At 49.0% G+C, this 22,376-nt stretch overlaps 1 protein-coding gene across 3 annotated transcripts in view; it reads left to right on the top strand.

Annotated features, from left to right (window-relative positions):
• Positions 1-22,376, top strand: part of NCK2 (NCK adaptor protein 2) — a 119,128-nt gene that overhangs the window by 85,174 nt on the left and 11,578 nt on the right. For all 3 annotated transcript variants that reach the window (XM_040224215.1, XM_040224217.1, XM_040224216.1), the window contains exons 3-4: positions 8,131-8,372; positions 21,108-21,817. In XM_040224215.1, the coding sequence (XP_040080149.1) occupies positions 8,147-8,372; positions 21,108-21,817 (936 nt within the window). In that variant the 5' untranslated portion in view covers positions 8,131-8,146. The remainder of the gene's footprint in view (positions 1-8,130; positions 8,373-21,107; positions 21,818-22,376) is intronic.

Here is a 22,376-nt window from a genome sequence, read left to right as displayed (position 1 = left end):
ATCCAGGAGAGAGAGGAACGACCCAGCCAAGAGGAATGGGAGTGACCACAGGACGGGTTCCTTCATGAAGAGCAGGGTGGGCCCTGTCCAGCGCAGATGAGGCTTTCCTTCCCCAGGATCACCTGCGTCGCCTGAGGTTACCTGTTCATCTGTTCGCTGTGTGGGAGAGCCCATTATATGCTGATAGTGGCTGCTGAGGCTGCAGCCGCCCGGCCTGATCGGAAGGTCAAGGAAAGGCTCTGATGATTCAAGGTTAATATGCACCTGCCTCATCACCCTTCTTCGGAATGATTGATCTAGCCAGCCTCAAAGACGACCAGGGTCATAAACAGCTTTAAAGTGTTGCCAGTCCCATTGTGTAATATAAACCTTACATGGATGAAATATGATTTATTGAATACAATTCAAAACAGAGACAAAAGGACCAACAAAACAAATATAATATTTTACCTCTAGCATATTAACCTGTAATTTCAGAACAATACCTGTGTGCACACATAGATATAGACATATCCAAATATAGAGCTATGAGCAGATAATTGGTTTAGAGAGCAACCGGTAAGAAGAGACTGACTACATGGGGGAAAAAATTCATCCTTACCTTGATTTTCAACATATATTCTGAATTAGTCCAATAAGGTAATCTACTTCAATATGGGTCTTAAGGCTTTTTCTTTATAAGAGCTCATGCCTTCAATGTGGCCAACCAATTATTATAGAAATTCACTCAAATAGAGGTTTTCAGTATGACAACCCACTCCAGTATACTTTCCTGGAGAATCCCATGGACAGAGGAGCCTGGAGGGCTACAGTCCATGGGGGTCACAAAGTCAGACATGATTTAGCAACTAAACAAGTAGGAAGAATATTAGCCTGGCCCCCAAAGATGTCCACATCCTCCTCCTTGGAAACCTGTGAATATGTCAGGCTATGTGGGGAAACGCGGGGGAAAGGAGGTTACTGATCAGCTCATCTTGGGGGAACACCCTTGCAGGCCTTTGTGACCACAGAGGCCCTGTGAGCAGGAGAGGAGGCAGAAGAATAAGAGAGGAGCCTGCCTGGACCAGGGCAGTGTCCAGAAGCTGGAAGACATAAGGACCATTCTTCCCTGGACCCTCCAGAAGGAACATGGCCCTGCCCATACCTTGACTCAGCCCCAGTGAGACCCAGCTGGGACTTCTGCCCCACAGAACTGTAAGGGAATGAACTTGGGCTGTTTCAAGCCACTAAGTCTATGCAAGTGCCTACAGCAGCCCACAGAAAAAGAATGCCACGAGTAACCATGCCACGGTCAGTCCAAACAGAAATAACACTTTCATTGTTTTCTCTCATTTATCACACTGTTTTCCTCCCTTTGTTTATTTTGCAAATACTTTAAAATAGTACACTTGCTTTAAGGAGACCCACTCAGAGAAACGGTGTCAGAAGCAACTTTAAAAGACCTTATAAATTCTTTATTAAAGTTTCAGGTTTATTAAAGTTTCAGATTGCATGGTAGATAAGACTTACCAGATGCCAACTCATTTGACAGGAGTTGGCAGGAGCTTGTGATGCCCTGAGGGGAACAGAAAGGCCAGTTGGTGGCTTTCTGCAAGCGTATCACTAATTACAGCTGCTAGACTTCAACTTCAAGTAGGACACGATATGGAATCTTATGTTGCTCCAGCTCTCAGCAAGTTAATTAAGCCATGACCAGAGTCAAGGTATTACGCTTCCCTAAGGCACAAAAATACACTACATGTAAAAGAGAAAATAAACAACAGAATGGGCTTGGCACGCCTTCCTCCATGGGGAGGGGCATGTGGTCAGAGATTGTTGTTTTTAGTTGCTAAATTGTGTCCAACTCTGTGACCCCATGCAGCGTAGACCGCCATGGACAGACTCCTCTGTCCATGGGATTCTCCAGGCAAGAATAGTGGAGTAGGTTGCTATTTCCTCTTCCAGGGGATCTTCCTGACCCAGGGATCAGAACCCATGTCTCATGCCTTGGCAGGTGAATTCTTTACTGCCAAGTCACCAGGGAAGCCCAGTCGTAGGAGGAGCTGCTAGCATCCCCCTGGTGCCCATGGGGCTGTTTCCTAACTGTGAGCTCATCCCAGGTCTGCAGTCACCCTGTGAAGCAGGGACAATGGATCTACAGAGACACTGAATGAATGATGAAACTGGGGCTTAGAGATGTAAGATAACCTGTCCACGTCCACAGGCTGGAAAGTGCCTGAGCCAGGATTCAAACCGACGCGAAGGATCTCATCCCAAAGCCTGAGCGCCCCCCACTGCCCTCTCTTACATGCTAGAGTACTGGGCAGGAGATTTTGGCGGCCTGGCCCCCTGACACTAACCATCAGTGCTATACCATGCACAGTGCTTTCATGCTGACTGTGATTCCCGTTCTGAGTCTGTGTGGGCAGGGGGCTCAGAGCTGTTTTCACAAACTCCTGGAGGAGGTGTTCTTCTTGCCCCACACGACAGAAGGGCAGCTGGGCTGAGGTGCACAGCCGACTCCAACCCAGGCCTGTATGACATGAAACTTCACCCCTTAATCACATCACTGGGCTGCTTCTGGGGGTCTGGGTACCTCCTGAAGCAAGGCAGGTACTGCTATCTTGTCCTACAGAATGAGAGGAAGGCTAGGGGGATGCACAGAAGGCCCAGCTAAGCATTGACCCCAGATTATTGTTTTTTATGTTAATTTTTATTTGCTTGGCTGCACTGGGTCTTAGTTGTGGGGTCTTTGATCTTCATTGTAGCAGGCGGGGTCTTTAGTAGCTGCATGTGAACTCAGGGTTGCTGCATATGGGATCTAGCTCCCTGTCCAGGGATCAAACCCTTTACAGTGGGCAAGAAATCTTAGCCACTGGACCACCTAGGAAATCCTGAACCCCAGACTCTTTATTTTGTTTGCAGTTATGAGTGGTTCAGCTTGGCCCCCGAGACCCCTTTGGGAGTGTCCGTGAGCATTTTGGGGTGTTGGTTGTTCTGAGAATTATGTAATCCAGCCCTAAAGCAGCAAGCTGCAGTTAACAGGCTCTTTTTTAGAGAGTCCCAGAATAGGACTGATATTATTTTAGGAGTTAGTGACAACTGCCGGGCCAAGAAAGTTTTATAACTATTCCAGTCTGTTTGGGGTTTTGTTTTTTTTTTTTAATCTTCTTCCACCCAAGACTTGAAAAAGCAGCTTAGCATGTTAGATTTTCTGAGTTTCTTTAATTCAGTATAAAATAGGGTTTTTCTTGCTAATCTGTATCACTAACTCTTAAAAGTGTATGGCTGGTCACATGACATGAAACATTACCTGGCTGCAAAATATTAACTTCATGGCTCTTCTTTCTGTTAGCTATAGGTGGGTGAATACTAGCTTAGTGAATGAAGGCAAAAATTTGATTTTCCTGACCTGCCCAAGCTGGAGGGGTAAATGTACATTATGGTTTGTATCTGACCTCGGTAAGTCCTAGACCACATCAGAGTCCCATTTCTGACATAAAATTTCTGAGGTCAATTAGAAGGTACTTCCTCAGACTTTCTTCTGTTAAGGCTTTTCCGTATTAGGAATTTAAGTCAGTTTGTACATCTGGTTTATATTGGGGGATAATCTTAATTCAGTGCCAGCCTCTTCTTGTTATACAGTTCATCCTACATTATCAGACTTCTCATCACTGGAAGGACTGGCTCCTCCTGGCCTCCTGGAGCAGTTTCCCAGGACCTTGGGTGGAACCCCCACTCTCGCCTCCCTACCCTTACCAACAGCTCCCTCCAGGGTGGCCGTCCAGCCAGCAGCCTCTACAGCCTGAATGGCCAAGGGAAGGCAAAGTGGGTTCCATGGCCTGGGTGCTGGTGGGCGGGGTGGGTAGACCTGTGCACTGACTGTGATTGGTTGTCGATGGGGGTGTGTGGCTATTGTTGTGATTGTTGATGGGGGAGTGCGGTCATTGGGGTGAGGTGTTTGTTGATGGAGAGCTGTGATTGCTAGCGTGAGCACAAGACCACAACCCTGGGCTCAAGTCCTGGTTCTGTTGTTCAGCAAGTCACTGAATCTCTGATCGTCTCTCTCTTTAAAATTCGCACTTCCCCAAGAGGTGGGTGTTTGGAGATTAAACGAGCACCCTGTGCACACCAGTGTCCTCCCCTAGACTGAGCACGCACTTCCAACAGTCCCTGTTCCGGACCCAGGAGGAGCACCTTCAAGGAGGGCTGTCAGAGTCACCTGAGGCCTGTGATACGCTAGGGATGTTCAGCCCCCGCTTCTAGGGGTCCCAGGTGCCCGAGGAGGGTGGAGCCAGGCACAGCATGTTCTCGGCTCCTTTCCCTGCGATTGTCAACCTGCACTGAAACCTACCATGCCAGCCAGAGCCTCACTTACCAGCTTTTTCACACAGTTAAATTGTGCAGAAAATTTATAGATTGCTTTGATTGGTCTTGAGTGATGTGCTGTTCTTGTGAAAATCTCTCTTTAAAACAACTGTAATTTAAGACACAAACCTGGTATCCCAATAAAATACTGTCTGAATCTCATTCCTTTTATTGATCTGGCCCCTCCCCTCATGACTGAAGAAAGAGAAACGACCTCCATGACCTTCAAAAATCAAACCTGACAGTGAGTTCAGTACATATGGAGACACCCATGGACTTGAGATTTTCTGAAAGTAGATAACAGTATTGCCTACAGTTTGGAAATGAGCTTTGTGTAAACTGTCTCCCTGGATATTGTGTACATTATGCGTAAGGTTTATTAATCATCTCCTCCTTCCCCAAAGGTTTGTTATCTGTAAGTTTAGAAGTTAATTCATGAAGGAGGAGAACATGTATTATTTATAAGTGTCTTTAGCATCTAGCAGCAGAGAGTGTCATGTTATTTAAAAATGGGATTCATTCTTCTGTGGAGTCAGTGCTCTAGGTCCCCTCTGTCATCCTGAAGTAGCCCCTGTAAATAATGAGAACTCCCTGTCAGAAAAGGAGAGGGTTTCAGTCAAAAGCCTTTCCATTATTCATGTCTTCCTAGTTTTGAGTAAATGTGTAGTCATTTAAAGGACTGAATATTGAATTTTTCTGTTGCAAACATACTGGCCCATCTTCTACCTGAGAAGTTAGGAAATAGCTCATAACTATAGTCATTGTGGAGCTTCCCCGGTGCCTGAATGGTAAAAAATCTGCTTGCCAGTGCAGGAGATGCGGGTTTGATGCTTGAGTCGGGAAGATCCCCTGAAAGAGGAAATGGCAACCCACTCCAGTATTCTTGCCTGGAGAATCCCGTGGACAGAGGAGCCTGGTGGGCTGTGGTTCATGGGGGTCACAAAGAGTTGGGTATGACTGAAGAACTAAACACTAGCCATAGTTATTGTAGTCATTCAGATATACTTTTACTATTTGTTACTTTGAGAACTGACTTACTGAGGTATGTAATATACTGAATTCTTTGTTGTTTTAATAAACTTTGAGTTTTGGAGTAATTTTGTGTTACGGTTCACTCTTGGTATTTCTTGACAAATGTGTCGTGACATGTGTCCACTATTACTGTATCGTGCAGAATTGTCAGACTGCGCCAAACATCCCTGTGTTCCACCCAGTCATCTTTCCCCCTGTCTCTGATCTTTGCAATGTCTCCGTAGTTTTGCCATTTCCGGAATGTTATGTACTTGGATTTATTGAAGAAAACATGACACTTCTTAAAGCATGGTTTAGCTGATTTTACTCAGGGAAGTACTTTGAAGGACTTTTGCCATAGTGGGGAGAGACTGGGCTCACATCCACCTACAGGAGGGAAGAGGGGGGTAGTTTGTAGTCCAGGAGTGAGGGGGTGGGGAGCACATGAGAGGAAGCATCAGAGGTGAGAGGGGTTCTGGCTGCACTGACCTCACAAGATATCTCCTAAGAAGAGACGTCACCTCGGTAAGGGTCCAGCAACTCAGCAGGATTCTTGCTAGAATGCAGAGAGTTGATGTCTAGTCTGCACAGAGAATTCAGAGGAGTCTGACTCAAGTTTGGTCAAGGAGAGAGTTTTTGTGAGAATCACAGTCTGCAGCCTTCTCAGATGGGCTTCTTCCACATAGTCTTATATGTATCTGAAGTTCCTCCACGTCTTTTTATGGCTTGACAGCTCATTTCTTTTTATCACTGAGTAATATTTCACTGGGGCTTCCCTGCTGGCTCAGACTTCCCTGGTGATTCAGACAGTAAAGCGTCTGTCTACAATGTGGGAGACCCGGGTTCGATCCCTGGGTTGGGAAGATCCCCTGGAGAAGGAAATAGCAATCCACTCCAGGACTATTGCCTGGAAAATTCCATGGACAGAGGAGCCTGGTAGGCTACAGTCTATGGGGTCGCAAAGAGTTGTACACGGCTGAGCGACTTTACTTCACTTCCCTGCTGGCTCAGTTGTAAAGAATCTGTCTGCCAGTGCAGGAGACGCAGGTTGGATTGGAAATATCCCCTGGAGAAGGAAATGGCAACCCATTCTAGTATTCTTGTCTGGGAAAATCTCATGGACAGAGTAGCCTGGCAGGTCTCAGTGAGTCAGACACAACTCAGGAACTAAACAACAATCAATAATACTCCATTATTTGGATGGACCATAGTTGATTTACCCATCACCTACTGATGGGCAGCTGGATGACTCCCAAATCTTGGCAGTTATGAATGAAGCCACTATAAACATCTGTGTTTCAGGTTCCAAGAATGATTTTATATTTATGGAAAAGCTGCAAAGATAGTGCAAAGCATTCCAAATATCCCCCACTCAGTTTTCTAAGTGCTAACATCTTGCCTGACAAGGGACATGTGTCAGAAGTAAGAGTTGGTTAGTGGTAGACTATTGACTAACTTCACTTTGTTGCTGTTGTTATTTAGTCACTCAGTCGTGTCTGACTCTTTGTGACCCTGTGGACTGTAGCCCACCAGGCTTCTCTGTTCATGGAATTTCCCAGGCAAGAATACAGAAGTGGGTTACCATTTCCTCCTCCAGGGGATCTTCTCAGCCCAGGGATCAAACCCATGCCTCGTGTATTGGCAGGCAGATTCTTTACCTCTGAGTCACCAGGGAAGCCCCAGACTTCACTTGGATTTCTCTAGTTTTCATATTTGAGGATTCAGTCCAGGATACCATTTCAGTTTGAGTGTGTCACAGTCATTAAGTATGTTCAGAAAATTCAGCTTATCCTGAGAAAATGGATGTAATGATGTCAGCTATAAGAATCTGGTGTTACTCAACCGATGAACAGAAGATGAGATGGTTGGATGGCATCACTGACTCAGTGGACATGAGGTTGAGTAAACTACGGAAGTTGGCGATGAACGGGGGGCCTGGTGTGCTGCAATCCATGGGGTCGTAAAGAGTCGGACACGACTGAGTGACTGAACTGAACATATTTAATTATGATATGGTTATTTTATGTAGGTTTTGGAAAGCTTTTGTTGTTTTAAGCAAAGCATACAGAGTTCCCACTGTGCAAAATTAAGATTTGCTTGATAAGGTCAAGCATTTGGTCATTTCTAAACAAAATACTAAAGCTTGTTGAAGGAAGGTCATCTTAAGGTTTTTTCAAGACCCCAGAGACAGCCAGTTGCCGACTTGTTTTTTAAAACCTTTTATTTTGTATTGGAGTATAGCTGCTTAACAATGTTGTGATAGTTTCAGGTGAACAACAAAGGGACTCAGCCATACATATACATGTATCCATTCTCCCCTAAACTCCCCTCTCATCCAGGCTGCCACATGATATTGAGCAGAGTTCCCAGTGCTCTACAGTAAATCCTTGTTGGTTAACCATTTTAAGTATAGCAGTATGTACATGTCCATCCCACGCTCCCTAACTATCCCTTCCCCCAGCCTTTCCCCTGGCCACCATAAGTTTTTTCTCTAAGTCTCTGAGTCTGTTTCTGTTTTGTAAGATTCATCTGTATCATGTCCTTTTAGATTCCATGTGTAGGGGATGCCATACAAGTTCCCCTTCTCTGTCTGACTTCCCTCAGTCAGTACGACGATCTCTAGGTCCATCCCTGTTGCTGCAAATGGCATTGCTTCATTCTTTTCGATGGTTGCCAAGCTGTAATAAAAGCTGTCAGGGTGTAGTTTTCCAAGTGGATGCAGCGGTGTTTGGCCAGGGCTCTAATGACTCTCTTCAAATGTTTTGCTGGCAGAAGTACTCCATGAAAGATGACAGAGGAGGTCATCGTCATAGCCAAGTGGGACTACACGGCCCAGCAGGATCAGGAGCTGGACATCAAGAAGAACGAGCGCCTGTGGCTACTGGACGACTCCAAGACGTGGTGGCGGGTGCGCAACGCAGCCAACCGGACAGGCTATGTGCCGTCCAACTACGTGGAGAGGAAAAACAGCCTGAAGAAGGGTTCGCTGGTGAAGAACATCAAGGACACACTCGGTGAGTGGCAGGCATAGCGGGCCCCTGGGCTGGACCCCAGCCTAGCCCAGCCCAGCCCAGCCTGGGCACTCTCAGGGCAAGGGGTGGGGGGATGTCATTTTCATTTGTGTTTGAGGGAAAAAAGGCATCTTTCTATTTGTCTTTTTTAAAAGTCTCTGGACTTCGAGATGCAGTGCAGAAATAGCCTGTTTGTCATTTCCTCGAGATGTTCAAGTTTGGAGGCTTCTGTAAGCTGACCCTTCCATGTGTTTTGAACCTCTACCTCCCCCCACCCTGCACATCTCAGTCTCCTGGCATCAGTGTTCTGGAGGGGCCTGAGATGGGAATTAGCCCCTCCAGGCACGTCCACAGCTCCACCCGGGTCATTCCATCCAGTCTTTTCTCCCACAAAATCCTGTGCATGGGACCTTTGTGAGGAGAGGAGGAGATAGTGAAAAGCACCTGGAACCTGGTGAATTGTTTCCGCCTGTTGAATTGGCGGCATTTCATACCACAGTTGCACACAGTGGCAGCTAAGGTGGGGACTCGGAGGGGGTGGTATCATGCCGAGGCTGCTGGGGTGACTCACAGGGGCCCAGCTGGGCACCTGGCTTTCTTCCCATGCGCCTGTCCCCTTCCCTGGTGTCTGGAAATGAGAGAGGCCATCTGGGTCCACTGGAGTTGATGGTATCCGGTCTCGCCTTCGTGTGGGCATCAGGCTTTCTTGCAGTAGTCACGGCTGCAGAGGAGGTCAGAGTTACTTCCTGAAGGTCAGGTCCGTGATGTCTCCTTCCATGAGCACCATACAGTGACCCCTGAGACCACTGGCTGTCACGGGAGAGTTTGCTCTCGAAATAGGTCAGTGTTATCACCCACGTTGCATGTCCTTGAAGTTTTCCTTTTTATTTCTAACCTGAGAATTAGTTTCATTTGAGGGAGGGGAACAGGTAGGGAAACTGAAAGGAAAATTAAGCTCTGAGTGTGATGAGTGTTGCAAAATATTCATCTTTCATTTTCTGTAATCTTGAAGAGTCCACTGACTTTCTTTGAAACCATACGAAGCCTTCACCCACTGGAGAGTAATTTTGTGTCATGGGTTAGGTTATTTCCATGTCTCTGAAAGAGAAATGAGACACTGGCCTGCGTGTGGATCACATCAGCTACTGTAGAGTCTGCCCGACGGAGAAATTCTGCTTTTCATGAGCAATCTGATTCTTTTCCATGAAAGTGACACCCGTTTTGTCTTTTTTTCCAAGCTTGTCACTTGAAAGAAACACTGTTGTCCTGTGCGTATAACTCTCCATTAACTGTGATCTAGAATTTCAGAAAGTATGACTAGGTAAATACTTCAGGAGTGCCCTGAACTTAGTTTTATTTCTTCTTTTCCTCATCCACTCAAGTCCCTTTTTTTTTTTTTGAGATGCTCAACATTTTTGATTTGTTTTGTCTTCTTTCTAATCCTTTTTAAAAAATATATTCTCAAGATTCTAGTAAAGAATGATGTTATTTAGTCACTAAGTCGTGTTTGACTCTTTGTGACCCCCATGGACTGTAGCCTGCCCGGCTCCTCTGTCCATGGGATTTTCCAGGCAAGAATACTGGAGTGGGTTGCCTTTTCCTCCTCCAGGGAATCTTCCTGACCCAGGGATCAAACTTGCATCTCCTGCATTTGCAGGTGGATTCTTTACCGCTGAGCCATCAGGGAAGTGCAATAAAGAATGAAACACCCAGAAACGGGATGGATTGCTGGGGAGTGAAATAAGGTGAAGGTAGCCCTCCAAGTTACCCACAAATCCCCTTGAACAGCTTGTCCTTCCTCCCTTCAGCTTTTAGAACAAGAAGACAGCTGAGCTGTGAAGCACATTTGTGCTCAGGTTCAATTTTTCACGAGCTGTGGTCAGTCTCTGGGACTCCCAGGACTCAGGGGGCATCACTCAGCCAGCTTGTCCACGTGTGGAGTGCCAGGCTTTCTCCCCCACCCCAACAGATGGCCACCCAGCTCTGCAGGCTCATGTCTCCTTCCATGGAGCCAGCCAGTTCCATTTTGGGAGAACACAGATTGCTAGAAAGCTCTTCCTTAAATAGAATCAACATTCACTCCTCTATAACTCTCTCCGCGCAGCTCTCCTTGGCACTTGAGAGCTGTGCTGGAGAACTGTGTTTCTTTTCTGGGGACTGACCACCCTTCTCCACCTTTCCTCCCCCGTCAGGCCTTGGAAATGTTTGCACCAACCGTTATTTACTGTAAAAACACCAACAAAGTTATATTCTGAACATCCATATCAATCCACAGCAGTTAATATTTATAGTAAGCAGTGGTCCTCAACCTTTTTGGCACCAGGGACTGTTTTCGTGGAAGACAATTTTTCCACAGACTGGAGGGGAGAGGATGGTTCCAGGATGATTCAAACACATTACATTTATTGTGCACTTTATTTCTATCATTCTTACATCATCTCCACCTCAGATCATTAGGCATTAGATACCAGAGATTAGGGACCCCTGCTCTAAAGGCTCATGGGGTTCAGTATTCTCATCGCCTGGGAGAAACTCCCCCCTTCGTGGCTGGTCTTTCTTGCTTTGATGTGTTTACCCTGCTCACCCAAAGCCTTGCTTTTCTTGGACAAAGAGACCTTGTCTTGGCTTGAGTCCTCCATCAGCCCCTCAAGCAGCGTCCCTGAAAAGGGAGGCGCCCGACAAGAGGCACCGTGGTGGAGTGACTTACCTCTCCATCATCAGACCTGACATGGCATCAGTTTTGAGAAGGAAGGTGCCAAGACTTTCCCCATCCTCTCCTGCCTCCCGCTGGTCTTTGGAGCTAAGCCTTCCAAGGCTTCTGGTTTAACTCGCTGTGACCTGCGTGCTGTCGGAATTCCAGTGTGATCCTAGATGGATTACGGAGCCAGTGGATTTTCTCTCCACCGTGCATCAGAAATAGTGAAAACGGGCTCAGAAACCACACCACATGTGTGAACCTTCTAATAGCTACTCAGGACATCATCCATGTTTGTGATTCTCTTGCTATGGTTAAAGCCAGATTAAGATTTCCCTGGCAAACACCTGGCTTGGGACAAAACAGCACAGACTTCCCAGCAAAGTCCCTGTGTACCACATGCGTGGTGACATCTCTAGTTGCAGACAACTGTGATCCACAGAGCCTCTCTGGCCTTTTTACATTCCTGCACTGGATTGAGGTTGGTCACCAGTTTAATTCAATCACTTCTCATCCTTTGTTGGGCAGAAAGCAGTGCGTGTAGGCATGCTCAGTCGTGTCCGGTCTTTGCGACCCCATGGACTGTAGCCCACCAGGCTCCTCTGTCCATGGCATTTTCCAGGCAAGAACACTAGGTTGCCATGCCCTCCTTCAGGGGATCTTCCCGACCCAGGGATCAAACCTGAGTCTCTTCTGTCTCCTTCATTGGCAGGCAGACTCTTTCCCACTAGTGCCACTTGGGAAGCCCCTAGACAAAAAGCAGAGCCTTCCCCCCGAAGAGCTCTCTGTTAGGAAACAGATAACATTCTTTCTTTTCTTTTAATAATTTATAATGAAGTAAAACAACATGAGCACTTCTTTGCATACAGGCAGTGCATTGATGCATACACGCAACCATAGATCTCTCATATTCAGCTCATGATCATGAACAGTCAAAGAGAACTTTTCTGCTAATAACAAGGAGCCGTCCTTATGAATTGCTTCTCCTGGCAGAGTGCAGGTAATATTTTAAAGGTTCAGCACATCCCTGGGCTCCGACCTGGCCTTGGTATTTCCATGACCTGACTCATAAAACCATGCAGGTGAGGTGTTATCAAGCCATGTGCTAAATCTTCTTAGCTGGGGAGGTATTTTCTCGAAGAGCTATCTTTCTTGCTACTTCTCGACAGCAGCTGGACCCTGCTGCAGCCCCAAAGGTTAGCTGTCTTCTCAGTGGTCACCTTAGGCCCAGGTACTGACCAGGCTGCCTAGAGAACCACGGCTCCATTATAACCTGTTAGTAGCCACCAGTGGAGGGTTGGCTCCAAGGCCCACATGTCCACTGCTGACTGCCTACCATAGTGTCTTGAACCAGCAGTGGGCTGCCACCAGGGCTGTTCCTTAGCCTTGGCCTCTATGTGACCTGACCTGAGGCCAGTTAGTCACCTGCCAGCGGTTAGCACCAAGACTCCACCTTTCTGAGTTCATGCCAGACCCGGGAGCAGAGAGAGGCTGCTGAAAGACCACTGCTCACTCTCTGAAGTACACCTTGTGCTGTCTGGGTTGAGGCTTGTGGTTGGAGAGGGACTGGTCCTGGGAGTGAAATTCCCCAGGTTCCTCAAAGCATATCCATGTGGGGTTGACTGAGCGACTTACTTCTGTAAGAAAAGGCACAGATGGGACAACTTGGGATTTTTTTTTTAACTTTATTTTTTATTGGAGCATAACAGATTAACAATGTTGTGGTAGTTTCAGGTGAAGAGCAATGGGACCCAGTCGTGCATATACATGTATCCATTCTCCTCCTAACTCTCCTCCCATCCAGGCTGCCACATAACATTGAGTGGAGTTCCCTGTGCTGTATGTAGGTAAATTTGCTTGTTTGTTTGCTTGTTTTTAACCAACTCGAATATCAGGATTTAACTGGGTGGGCGTTTGACAGGACTTTATAGCAAAGATAAGCAGCTAGGATGTTAAAAGGAAATTCTAGTGGTATGCGGTTCTCTATTTTAGAGATGAAAAACCAGGGTCTTATTCATAAAGCTTGCGGGGCGTGTGAGTATGACAGTGAACACCCTGCTTTTGATGGCAGGGTTGTGTTGAGGAGGAGGCTGTCTTTGTGTGTGGAGATGCACACCAGGTATTGAGGTAATGGGACAGGACACTGGCAGCTTGCACTCAGAGAGCTCAGGGAAACACATCCTTTGTGCTGTTCTTACAACTTGACCAAACGTTAAACCAAATGGGCAGACATCAAGTGGCTGAGGTTCTATTCTTGGGTCCGGAAGATCCCTGGAGAAGGAAATGGCAGCTCACTTCAGTATTCTTGCCTGGAAAATCCCATGAACAGAGGAACCTGGAAAGCTGCAGTCCATGGGTCGTGAGGGTGAGTCGGACATGACTGAGTGACTAAACCACCATCACCATTCAGAGATCAGAGGATCACCGAGCATCTGCTGAGATCAGACCTGAAAACGAGGCTGCCACTGGGCGTGAACGTGCCAACTGAGTCTTCCCCAGAATGTCCCCAGGCCGTAGCTCAGAACTTTCTGTAATCATCCAGCAGTCCTTTCTGGGTCTGTGTCAGGCAGGGGAGGGAATCTTGCTTCTTGCTGGACCAGTCCAGGCTGCTTCAGCCAGTTCAATAAGCACGTCTTTGTTACAACAGAAACAGGAGAGAAAGATGGTCAGAAAGCACCTCAGGGCCCCACCTCTGTGGGGCCCTGGGGTGCCCTTTCAGGCCCCGCAGGTCTGTAGGTCTCTGCTGTGGTCACAAGCATCCTTGGCAGGTCTGAGCAAGGCAGGCAGCAGGCAATCTGTCCAGATGAGCCCAGGGCAAGGAATGCCACGGTCCATGATTATCTCAGGCTGAGCTGGAGTTGTCTCTTCCTCTCTCTGTCCCTTGGAAGTCCCTCTAAGCTCCTTGGTTCCTGCTGAGTCACCTCTGGGAACAATAGCCAAAGGCTTTGAAATGGGTGTCGACGTGTGCACGGCAAGAGTGGAGCCCAGCGGGATGGAAGAAAGCGTAGCACTCAGCCCTTGGGTCTTGGGCGTGAGTGGACCAGAGGAGCAACTCTGGCCTGGACGCGTGGGGCTCGTTGGAACAGTGGTGCTGTCCCCCGTGGGCCACTGCAAAGGACTGGACAGCACCCCTCGGCTCCTCTTTTATCCTTCTGGAAGCATTGGTGCATCCAGTCACTCCTGGCCCCACCTGCAAGGCTGTGTTGGTTTTCTCCCACCTGTGCTGTCCCCTGGGACTGTAGAGGACTAGCTACTTCGTGAGCATCCTTTACTCTTGGCCCCGAGGGACTCACTTATCAATAACTCAACCGGTTCCTTTAATGTTGAGGGGAGCAGGAGCTGTTAATGAAAATGATTGAGAAGCCAAATGTCCCAGGAGTACACCTCTTCCTCTTTTGTAAATTGATTTCCATTTTGGCAGCAGTCTCTTTGGCAGCAAGCACATTCTCTTGTCTTTGCCATTCACAGGCTTTTGGTATGACACGATTTCTGCATTCAGGTAGCCCTCAGAATTGTCATCTCTTTGAAATGCCTGTCTTTTATCAAACTGTTCATTGAAGGAAGGCATACTTATTTTAAAAGTTTTTGGAAAATAGGATAAAACAGAAATCACCTGTAATCTTATCACCCAGAAGTAATGACTGTTGGCATTTGCATCTGTTTGCTCAGTACACACGTAGAATCAAAATAAGATTGCGGAGGGGACTTGCGGAGGGGAGTCAGTACCTGCTGTCACCAGGCAGTTGGTGCTCAAGTATCTGCCCTTTCTGCCAAAGCCTGTTTCAACACATACTGGAAAGGAGGTTTACTATATGGGTTTGGTCCATGCCTCCTTGCTTGGTCAGTGGTCAGGATGCTCAGTGTTTTTGTATTTTCTATAAACAACCTAAGAGGAGAAGCTGATTCTTTACATTTGTCTTATAAGTAGTTTGGTTTTCTAGGTTGAATGTCCATAAAGGATAAGAAAATTACTGATAGTCTTTCTACATGTCACTTAAACATAACTTCCTAAATGAAGTCACCATCTAAGGATCCAGTACAAAAAAGTACCTTTTTTTTTTTTTTTTCATTTCAAAAAAGTACAAAACCAAACCACTCCCCTGATGCTGAAGCTATACTACTTTGGCCACCTGATGCAAAAAGCCAACTCATTGGAAAAGACCCTTAATCTGGGGAAGATTGAAGGCAAAAGGAGAAGAGGGTGACAGAGGATGAGATAGTTGGATGGCATCACAGACTCAATGCACATGAGTTTGAGCAAGCTCCAGGAGATGGTGAAGGACAGGGGAGCCTGGCGTGCTGCTGTTCATGGGGTCACAAAAAGTTAGACATGACCGAGGGACTGGACAACAACAAACCACCCCCTAAGTTTGTATGTGGTGTGTGCAAAGAATATTGAGAGATCTCAGTTTGATTTTAAACATCCAGCTTCTCCAGTTGTCATCTCTTTACCACGTTATAGCAAGGACTCTGGGTTTGCAGAGCCACTTTTAACACTTGAGGCTCACCTCCTCAGTCTCTGCTATAATCTATACAGTTGTACGAACCTGAATTACATACACCGTGCCGTAATTTAGAACTCTCCAGCTCTCTGTCTCACGAGATCATTCACAGTACAGACGACCTGCCAAATGCGGTGCCCACAGACAGCGGAGACGTCTACAGAAACTGTGGTGCCAGCACCCAAAATAAACTTGGATCTGTTTCCGTATATCGTGAGCGTCCAAGTATTTAGAACAAAAAATGTAAAACAACTCACAACAGATCAGTGGGTGGATAATTAGAGAGAAAATAGAGACAGATTGTTCAGAAGAATGCTAATGGGAGAAAAGCCAGGAGGGGCCATGGGAAGGAGGAGGGGCTGCCCCCTCGAGAAGCCGGGGAGAAGCAGGTGTGCGGTGACTTGGGGGTTGTGAAACCAGATGCGTCATCCCCTGGCCCCTTGTGCCCCAAGGAAGGACGAGGACAGCAGGTAAGGTATTTCCCAGTTTCCTTCCCAGCAACTGGCACCTGCTTCTTATTAAAATAATCATTTTTCTACAGAACACCCTTTCTTGACTCAAGTTACTCAAGTGGGAGCCTTCAGTTTTAGAAGGAACGTGGACTAAAAATGTTGAGAGTTTAAGTAAAGCCTTCTTGCCGTGTTTCTAACTGTGCTTCTCCATATGGCCTGGCTCATTTTTAGACCCCATGCATATGTCTCAGACGTTCCTGTCCCCAATTACACATTCACGCCTGTCCCCGGGGACTAGTGTGGGTGCGGGGGACATTGTTCAGGGCGGGTACCATGGAGCTGACTGCAGAGCCCCTCAGGCTGCTGGCCAAGCAGGCTCCTTCTCTCCTGCACCCACCCCCCACCCTTTGCCCACTACTGCTCTATGTATAGGAGGGCAGGTGGGCATCTGGAGGGCTCCTATTGACCTGAGCTGGCCAGGGTCTGACTGTCAAGCATCAGTGATTTGGGGCAGGCTGGATGTTCCTTTGCTCCTCACTGAGCACTTGTTCATGTCATCTTTGTCTCCAAGTCGTTCCCTGATCTCTCCAGGCTGCTGTTGCTTTCTCTCAACTCTCAGCTTCCTTTCTCTGCTTCTGAACTCATGGATTCTGTGAGCGTCCGGATTGTCCCAGTGGTTCTCACAGCTAGGAAGCTTCTGGAGGTCACGTCTTGGGGAGTGTTCAAGCTGGGGCTGTGCCTACATTTCCTCCTGGAAGCCAGCTGTCCTGGGGTAGCTGTTGGCAGGGAACCTTCATCTATTTTGTAGTTTTGATTTTTAAGGAGCAAAACAGTTGAGGGTCTGACTTGGGAAATTTACAAGTGGGCATTTATAGTTGAGCGTGAATTGGTGGTGCAGTGGTTGGGGTGTCTTTCTGCACTGATGTGAGGTAATGGTCCTATCATATTAGCCCATGTGCTCAGCCAAACTCTAGTGACAAGAGTTAGCTGTAGGAACCAGATAGACCACTTACAGTTCTTCTGTGGTTGTTTCTTGTAGCCTAGTGTGTACAGTTGAGTTTGAAAAGTGAGGTTCATTTGACAGCTTGGTGTCTCTGTAGAATCCTTGCAAGACCCTGGAGATGACCTGGCCCAGAGCTCTTCTGTGACAATCAGGCAGGTTGACATACTTGTCCAGGGTAACAAAGCGCTTCACGGCACAGCTGGGAGCAGCCCCGGGCCAGGGTGGGTGGCGGGAATTGCGGTCTGGAGCCCAGCCCCTTAAGACCCCTCTTGGAGCCTGCATGTGTGTCACCAGCGTATGCCTCGTCCAGAGTGGCATGTTGTCCTAGAGCCTTGGGAGATAGGGCGTCTCTTTTACTCTCTCCCTGAAGGCCCACTTTGCACTGAGGAGCATCTTCTCCTGGGACACTTCAGAGGGGCCCTCGTGTCTCAGCAGCTCCCAACCCAGCAGGCAGGACTGGTCAGCTGTGCACCCCCCACCCACCCAGTCCCACAGGAGCATTTGAGGGAAAAACAGACACATGCACGTCTCTGGAGAAAGCACCATCTGTTGTTTTCTCCGCTGGACCTTTGTCCTCACCCAGAAAGAAAAACAATGTATGGACTGATAATAGCAGTAAACGCCACAGCCACAGTTGTACAATTCCTGCTGTGCGCTGGACACTGCACACGTCCTTTCCTCAGGCTTCGGACCCTCACGATTGCCCCACCCACCTCCGCAGGGCCACTGACATCCTCGTGCTACAGATGCAGAAATCCAGTAGAGAGAGTGCAGAACCGCCAGGCCACAAGCCAGTGGGGCAGGAGCCGAGCTCGGAGCCTGGTCAGAACTGGGGTTCAGTTGTCTGCCAGCCATTTACCCCACAAATGTGTTGACCCTGTGTGCACTCTGTTCTTCGTTATTGTATTTCATTTTACTGAGCAGGTGTGGCTCAAAAAGTTGCTCTTGTGAGCCTCTGCCAGTGACAGACGCTAAATGATGCTTCAGAAGGTCATAGTGAATGCTTGCCACCTCCCAACCACCGCCCTACTCCCCCAGGCACATCACATTCAGAGATGCCTGTGCTGATGGATTGGGTATATGTGTTGAGAGGTACTAAATATGTATTTTTAATTACAATTTATAATGAAAACCTTTCAAAAATTCTTTTCCCTGGCATCTGTGCTACCATTTGACTTTCACATTTGGTAGAAAATCCTATACTTCTGAACCAGTTTTTTTTTCAGGCTTACACGTTCAGTTATGTTATTTGCCTGCCTGCTCACGGGGGAACGGGCTCTCTTAGGAGTGGGAATGGAAGTTCTGCTTCTGGACTCGTGGATCCACGTGATGGTGTGCTCTGCCCTGACACGTCTCCCTCTGTGCCAGCTCCTGGCAAGTCTGCCTGCGGGAAAGGGGGCCATATGGGCACATGGATGGTGACTTGCTGCTTTGTCCCGTCAGCCCGACCCAGGCCATGTGGGTTTGCCACAGGGATGGGAGGTCCTATCCATCCGACATCCATCCGTTTCTCCTTCCCCCCTCCGGTCCTAGACGTCCCCTCCCTGAACTTGGGGCTCCGTATGGCATATAATAGCACGTTTCATTGCAGGGTAAGGTGTAAGCCTAAGGTACACATGCCTAGGAATAAAAAAAGTAAAACCTCCTGGGTTTACTGCAAGTTGGGAGAGTGGGGACACAGGTGGGTGGATCAGGAAATGGTGCCCTCAGGTTCTGGGGACATAGCCTGGCTAGAGTAGGGCCTCCTGCCCTGGCCGTGGAGTTGCTGGCTTACAGACATGTGGTGCCTGGTCAGGGGAGGATCTCATATGGAGGGGTCAGCAGTGCATACTCGGGGGTGGGGGGCAGGGGTGGGTATCAGGCTGCTCCTAATTAACTTGAGCTTTCCTGGCATCCCAGGTGTGTATCCCTGGAGAGATCAGTCCGCAAGGACTGATGAGGCAGACAGACTTGTGATGGTGAGAGAGAAAATGGAGCTTGTGAACCCGGCAAACATTAGTTGAATGCCTGCCCTGAGCCAGGCCCCAGGCCCCGGGAAGATGATGCAGCAAAGGGAGAGGGCACTGGGCAGGTGGGTGTGTGCGCCGCAGGCCTGGGGGCCCCCGTCACCCATGAGAAGGACCTCACAGTGCTTATGGTGTTGCTGATGGGTCTGGTGCTGAGCACATCCGGGGATCAATCCCTGTTTTCCTCTGGAGGGAAGGCATCTAGCGAGTGAGTGACAGTGGTGCTGAGCTGTGTCTGGGACAGAGAATGCCAGCCTGGGTGGGTCCACTCTGGAAGCCAGCACCCAGCTCCCCCTGGTCCAGCCCATCATGACACCTCTTATTCCTTGGATCTCCCCACCGGACAGGGGAGTAGGAACGAAGGCAGCTCTCAGGACCAAGCTGTCTGTGTGCCGTTTAGCTCCTCAGTCATGCCTGACTCTGCAACTCCACGCACTGTAGCCTGCCGGGTTCCTCTGTCTGTGGAATTTCCCAGGGAAGAATACTGGGTGGGTTGCCATTTCTTCTTCTAGGGGACCTTCCCAACCCAGGAATCTAACCCTAAGTCTCCTGCATTGGCAGGTGGGTTCTTTACCACTGAGCCACCAGGGAAGCCCAAACTGTCTTTACTGCAGGGAATTAAGGGAGAAAGAAGTACAAGCTTCCATAGATGTGCACTGGTGACCTTTCGGGAAAAAAAATAAAGATTTGCTAGTGGCCACAGTTTCCCTACTGTGGAAGCTCCCATGCTGGTGTAGCTTGGAGGCATGGTAGGCAAATGGCCACCTCTCAGGAAAGCCCAAGAAGCACAGCCAACCCCGCAGTCCAGGGGCATGTCCCCAACTCGGGCATCGTGCCTTCCTCCCTAGGCTCACTTCTACAAGGTTGCAGAATTCTGTGCATTTTAAGCAGGTTAAATCATTTTATCCTAGGGCTTTTCCAGCTGTATTCCTCAGGCACAGGAAGTGATGTTTCAGGTGGCAGCTTGGCCCTGACTCACATATGTAACTGAAGAAGTTCTGTGTTTAATGCACTCTGACATCTTCTGTTTTGTTTCCTTTTAAAAAGAAGACGGTGCATACATACAGGCTGCTCAGACCCCCTTAAACTGATTTTCTGATCCACTTGTGGGTTTGCCACCAGAATATGAAAAATTCTGCCTTAAATTTACTGCATGCACTGTTTTTTCTAAGTCACTCATCACTGCTTGTGTGAAATCTGTGCAGTTTTGAAAAAAGGGAAGGAAGGAGAAAGGTACGGGTTTCTCCCCAGGGTTGCTGCTCTGTTGCCACCCTGGGAGGGTGCTGAGTGTCCCCAGAGTGGAGGACAGGTGGTGGCCGGCAGAGCAGGACAGGCTTGAGGGGTCTGAGAGCTAGGGAGGGTCTTCAAGGTCCTTTGGTCCAATTTCCCGCCCACAACACAGAAGATACCTCTGTCCTGGTGCAGAAGATATTTTTATACGGATGCCTTTTTGTTTATTTTGTTTTCCTCCTAGTGGCATATGGCTGCTCTCATCATTTTCACTGTTACATCATTACACTGTTTTATCCTCATGGTTCAGAGAAGGCAATGGCACCCCACTCCAGTACTCTTGCCTAGAAAATCCCATGGACGGAGGAGCCTGGTAGGCTGCAGTCCATGGGGTTGCTAAGAGTCGGACACGACTGAGCGACTTCACTTTCACTTTTCACTTCCATGCATTGGAGAAGGAAATGGCAACCCACTCCAGTGTTCTTGCCTGGAGAATCCCAGGGACGGGGGAGCCTGGTGGGCTGCCGTCTATGGGGTCGCACAGAGTTGGACACGACTGAAGCGACTTAGCAGCAGCATCCTCATGGTTTGCTGGTGCTCTGGCTTTTTTTTTTTTTTTTTTCAGGAAAGCAGAGATCAGATATGGTAATTCCCAGCTTTCAAGCATTTGGCCGCTGTTACCTCTGTTGGTGACTGGCTGGTCACCAGCCAGGGGTTAAGTCCGGGGGCCAAGTCCCTTCTGCATCAGTGTGCACGCGCTGCCCTTTGGCTAGGGCCCTGCGTGGAGCCCTTGCGGGGTCCCACTCCGCTGAACCTGGTCCCTGTGCTGAGCTTTGCTGTTTCTCCACAGGCCTCGGAAGGACCCGCCGGAAGACGAGCGCACGCGATGCCTCCCCCACGCCCAGCACGGACGCCGAGTTCCCCGCCAATGGGGGCGGCGCCGACCGCATCTACGACCTCAGCATCCCCGCCGTGGTCAAGTTCGCGTATGCAGCAGAGCGAGAGGACGAGCTGTCGCTGGTGAAGGGCTCGCGTGTCACCGTCATGGAAAAGTGCAGCGACGGCTGGTGGCGGGGCAGCTACAACGGCCAGGTGGGCTGGTTCCCGTCCAACTATGTGCTGGAGGAGCTGGACGAGGCAGCCGGCGATGCGCCCGGGGGCTCAAGCCTGCGGCCCGGTGCCACGCTCAGCAATGGGCAGGGCGCGCGGGCGCTGCAGGTGGTGCAAACGCTGTACCCTTTCAGCTCAGTCACCGAGGAGGAGCTCAACTTCGACAAGGGCGAGACCATGGAGGTGATCGAGAAGCCCGAGAACGACCCCGAGTGGTGGCGCTGCCGCAATGCGCGTGGCCAGGTCGGCCTGGTGCCCAAGAACTATGTGGTGGTGCTGAGCGAGGGCCCGGCCCCGCATGCTGGCTCCGGACCCGCGGGGCCTGCTCGTGCCGGCCGGTTCGCAGGCCGCGAGTGGTACTACGGGAACGTGACTCGCCACCAGGCCGAGTGCGCACTCAATGCGCGGGGCGTTCAGGGCGACTTCCTTGTGCGTGACAGCGAGTCCTCGGTGAGTGCAAGATGGGGTGGGTGGGCAGAGGGGTATGCATGTGTATGTGTCTGGATGTGCACGTATTTGGGCATCTCTGTGTGTGCACCAGGCGTACAGGGCGACTTCTTCCTGCCTAACAGCGAGTCCTCAGTGAGTACAGGGTTGGATGGGTGGAGAGGTGTGCATGTATGCACATGTGTGTGTGTCTGTGCATGTGTGTGTGCACCTCTGTATGTGTGTACCAGGTGTGCAGGGCGACTTTCTCATCAAGATGAGTGTGGGGCAGGATGGGTGAAGGGGTGTGTACACATGTCTGGGTGTGTACAGGTGTGCAGCTCCGTGTGTGTGCATGTGTGCAACTTCCTTGTCAGAACAGAGAGTGCTCAGTGAATGTAGGGCAGGGTGGGTGGAGAGGTGTGCATGCATGTGCACATGCGTGTGCACATCTGGGTGTGCATGTAACGCACATCTAGGTGTGTACACATGTGTGGGTATGCACAGGCTTCCTCCTCAGGGCAGAGAACCCTCGGTGGGTGGGTGGCGCACAGGAAGGAAGCAGAGAGCATGAAAGTGTGTG

This window comes from Oryx dammah, unplaced genomic scaffold (genome assembly GCF_014754425.2).
Source record: "Oryx dammah isolate SB20612 unplaced genomic scaffold, SCBI_Odam_1.1 HiC_scaffold_25, whole genome shotgun sequence".
Lineage (NCBI taxonomy): Eukaryota > Metazoa > Chordata > Mammalia > Artiodactyla > Bovidae > Oryx > Oryx dammah.
Note: the sequence above shows the minus strand (reverse complement) of the source record. Positions and strands in the feature narration are given on the sequence as shown.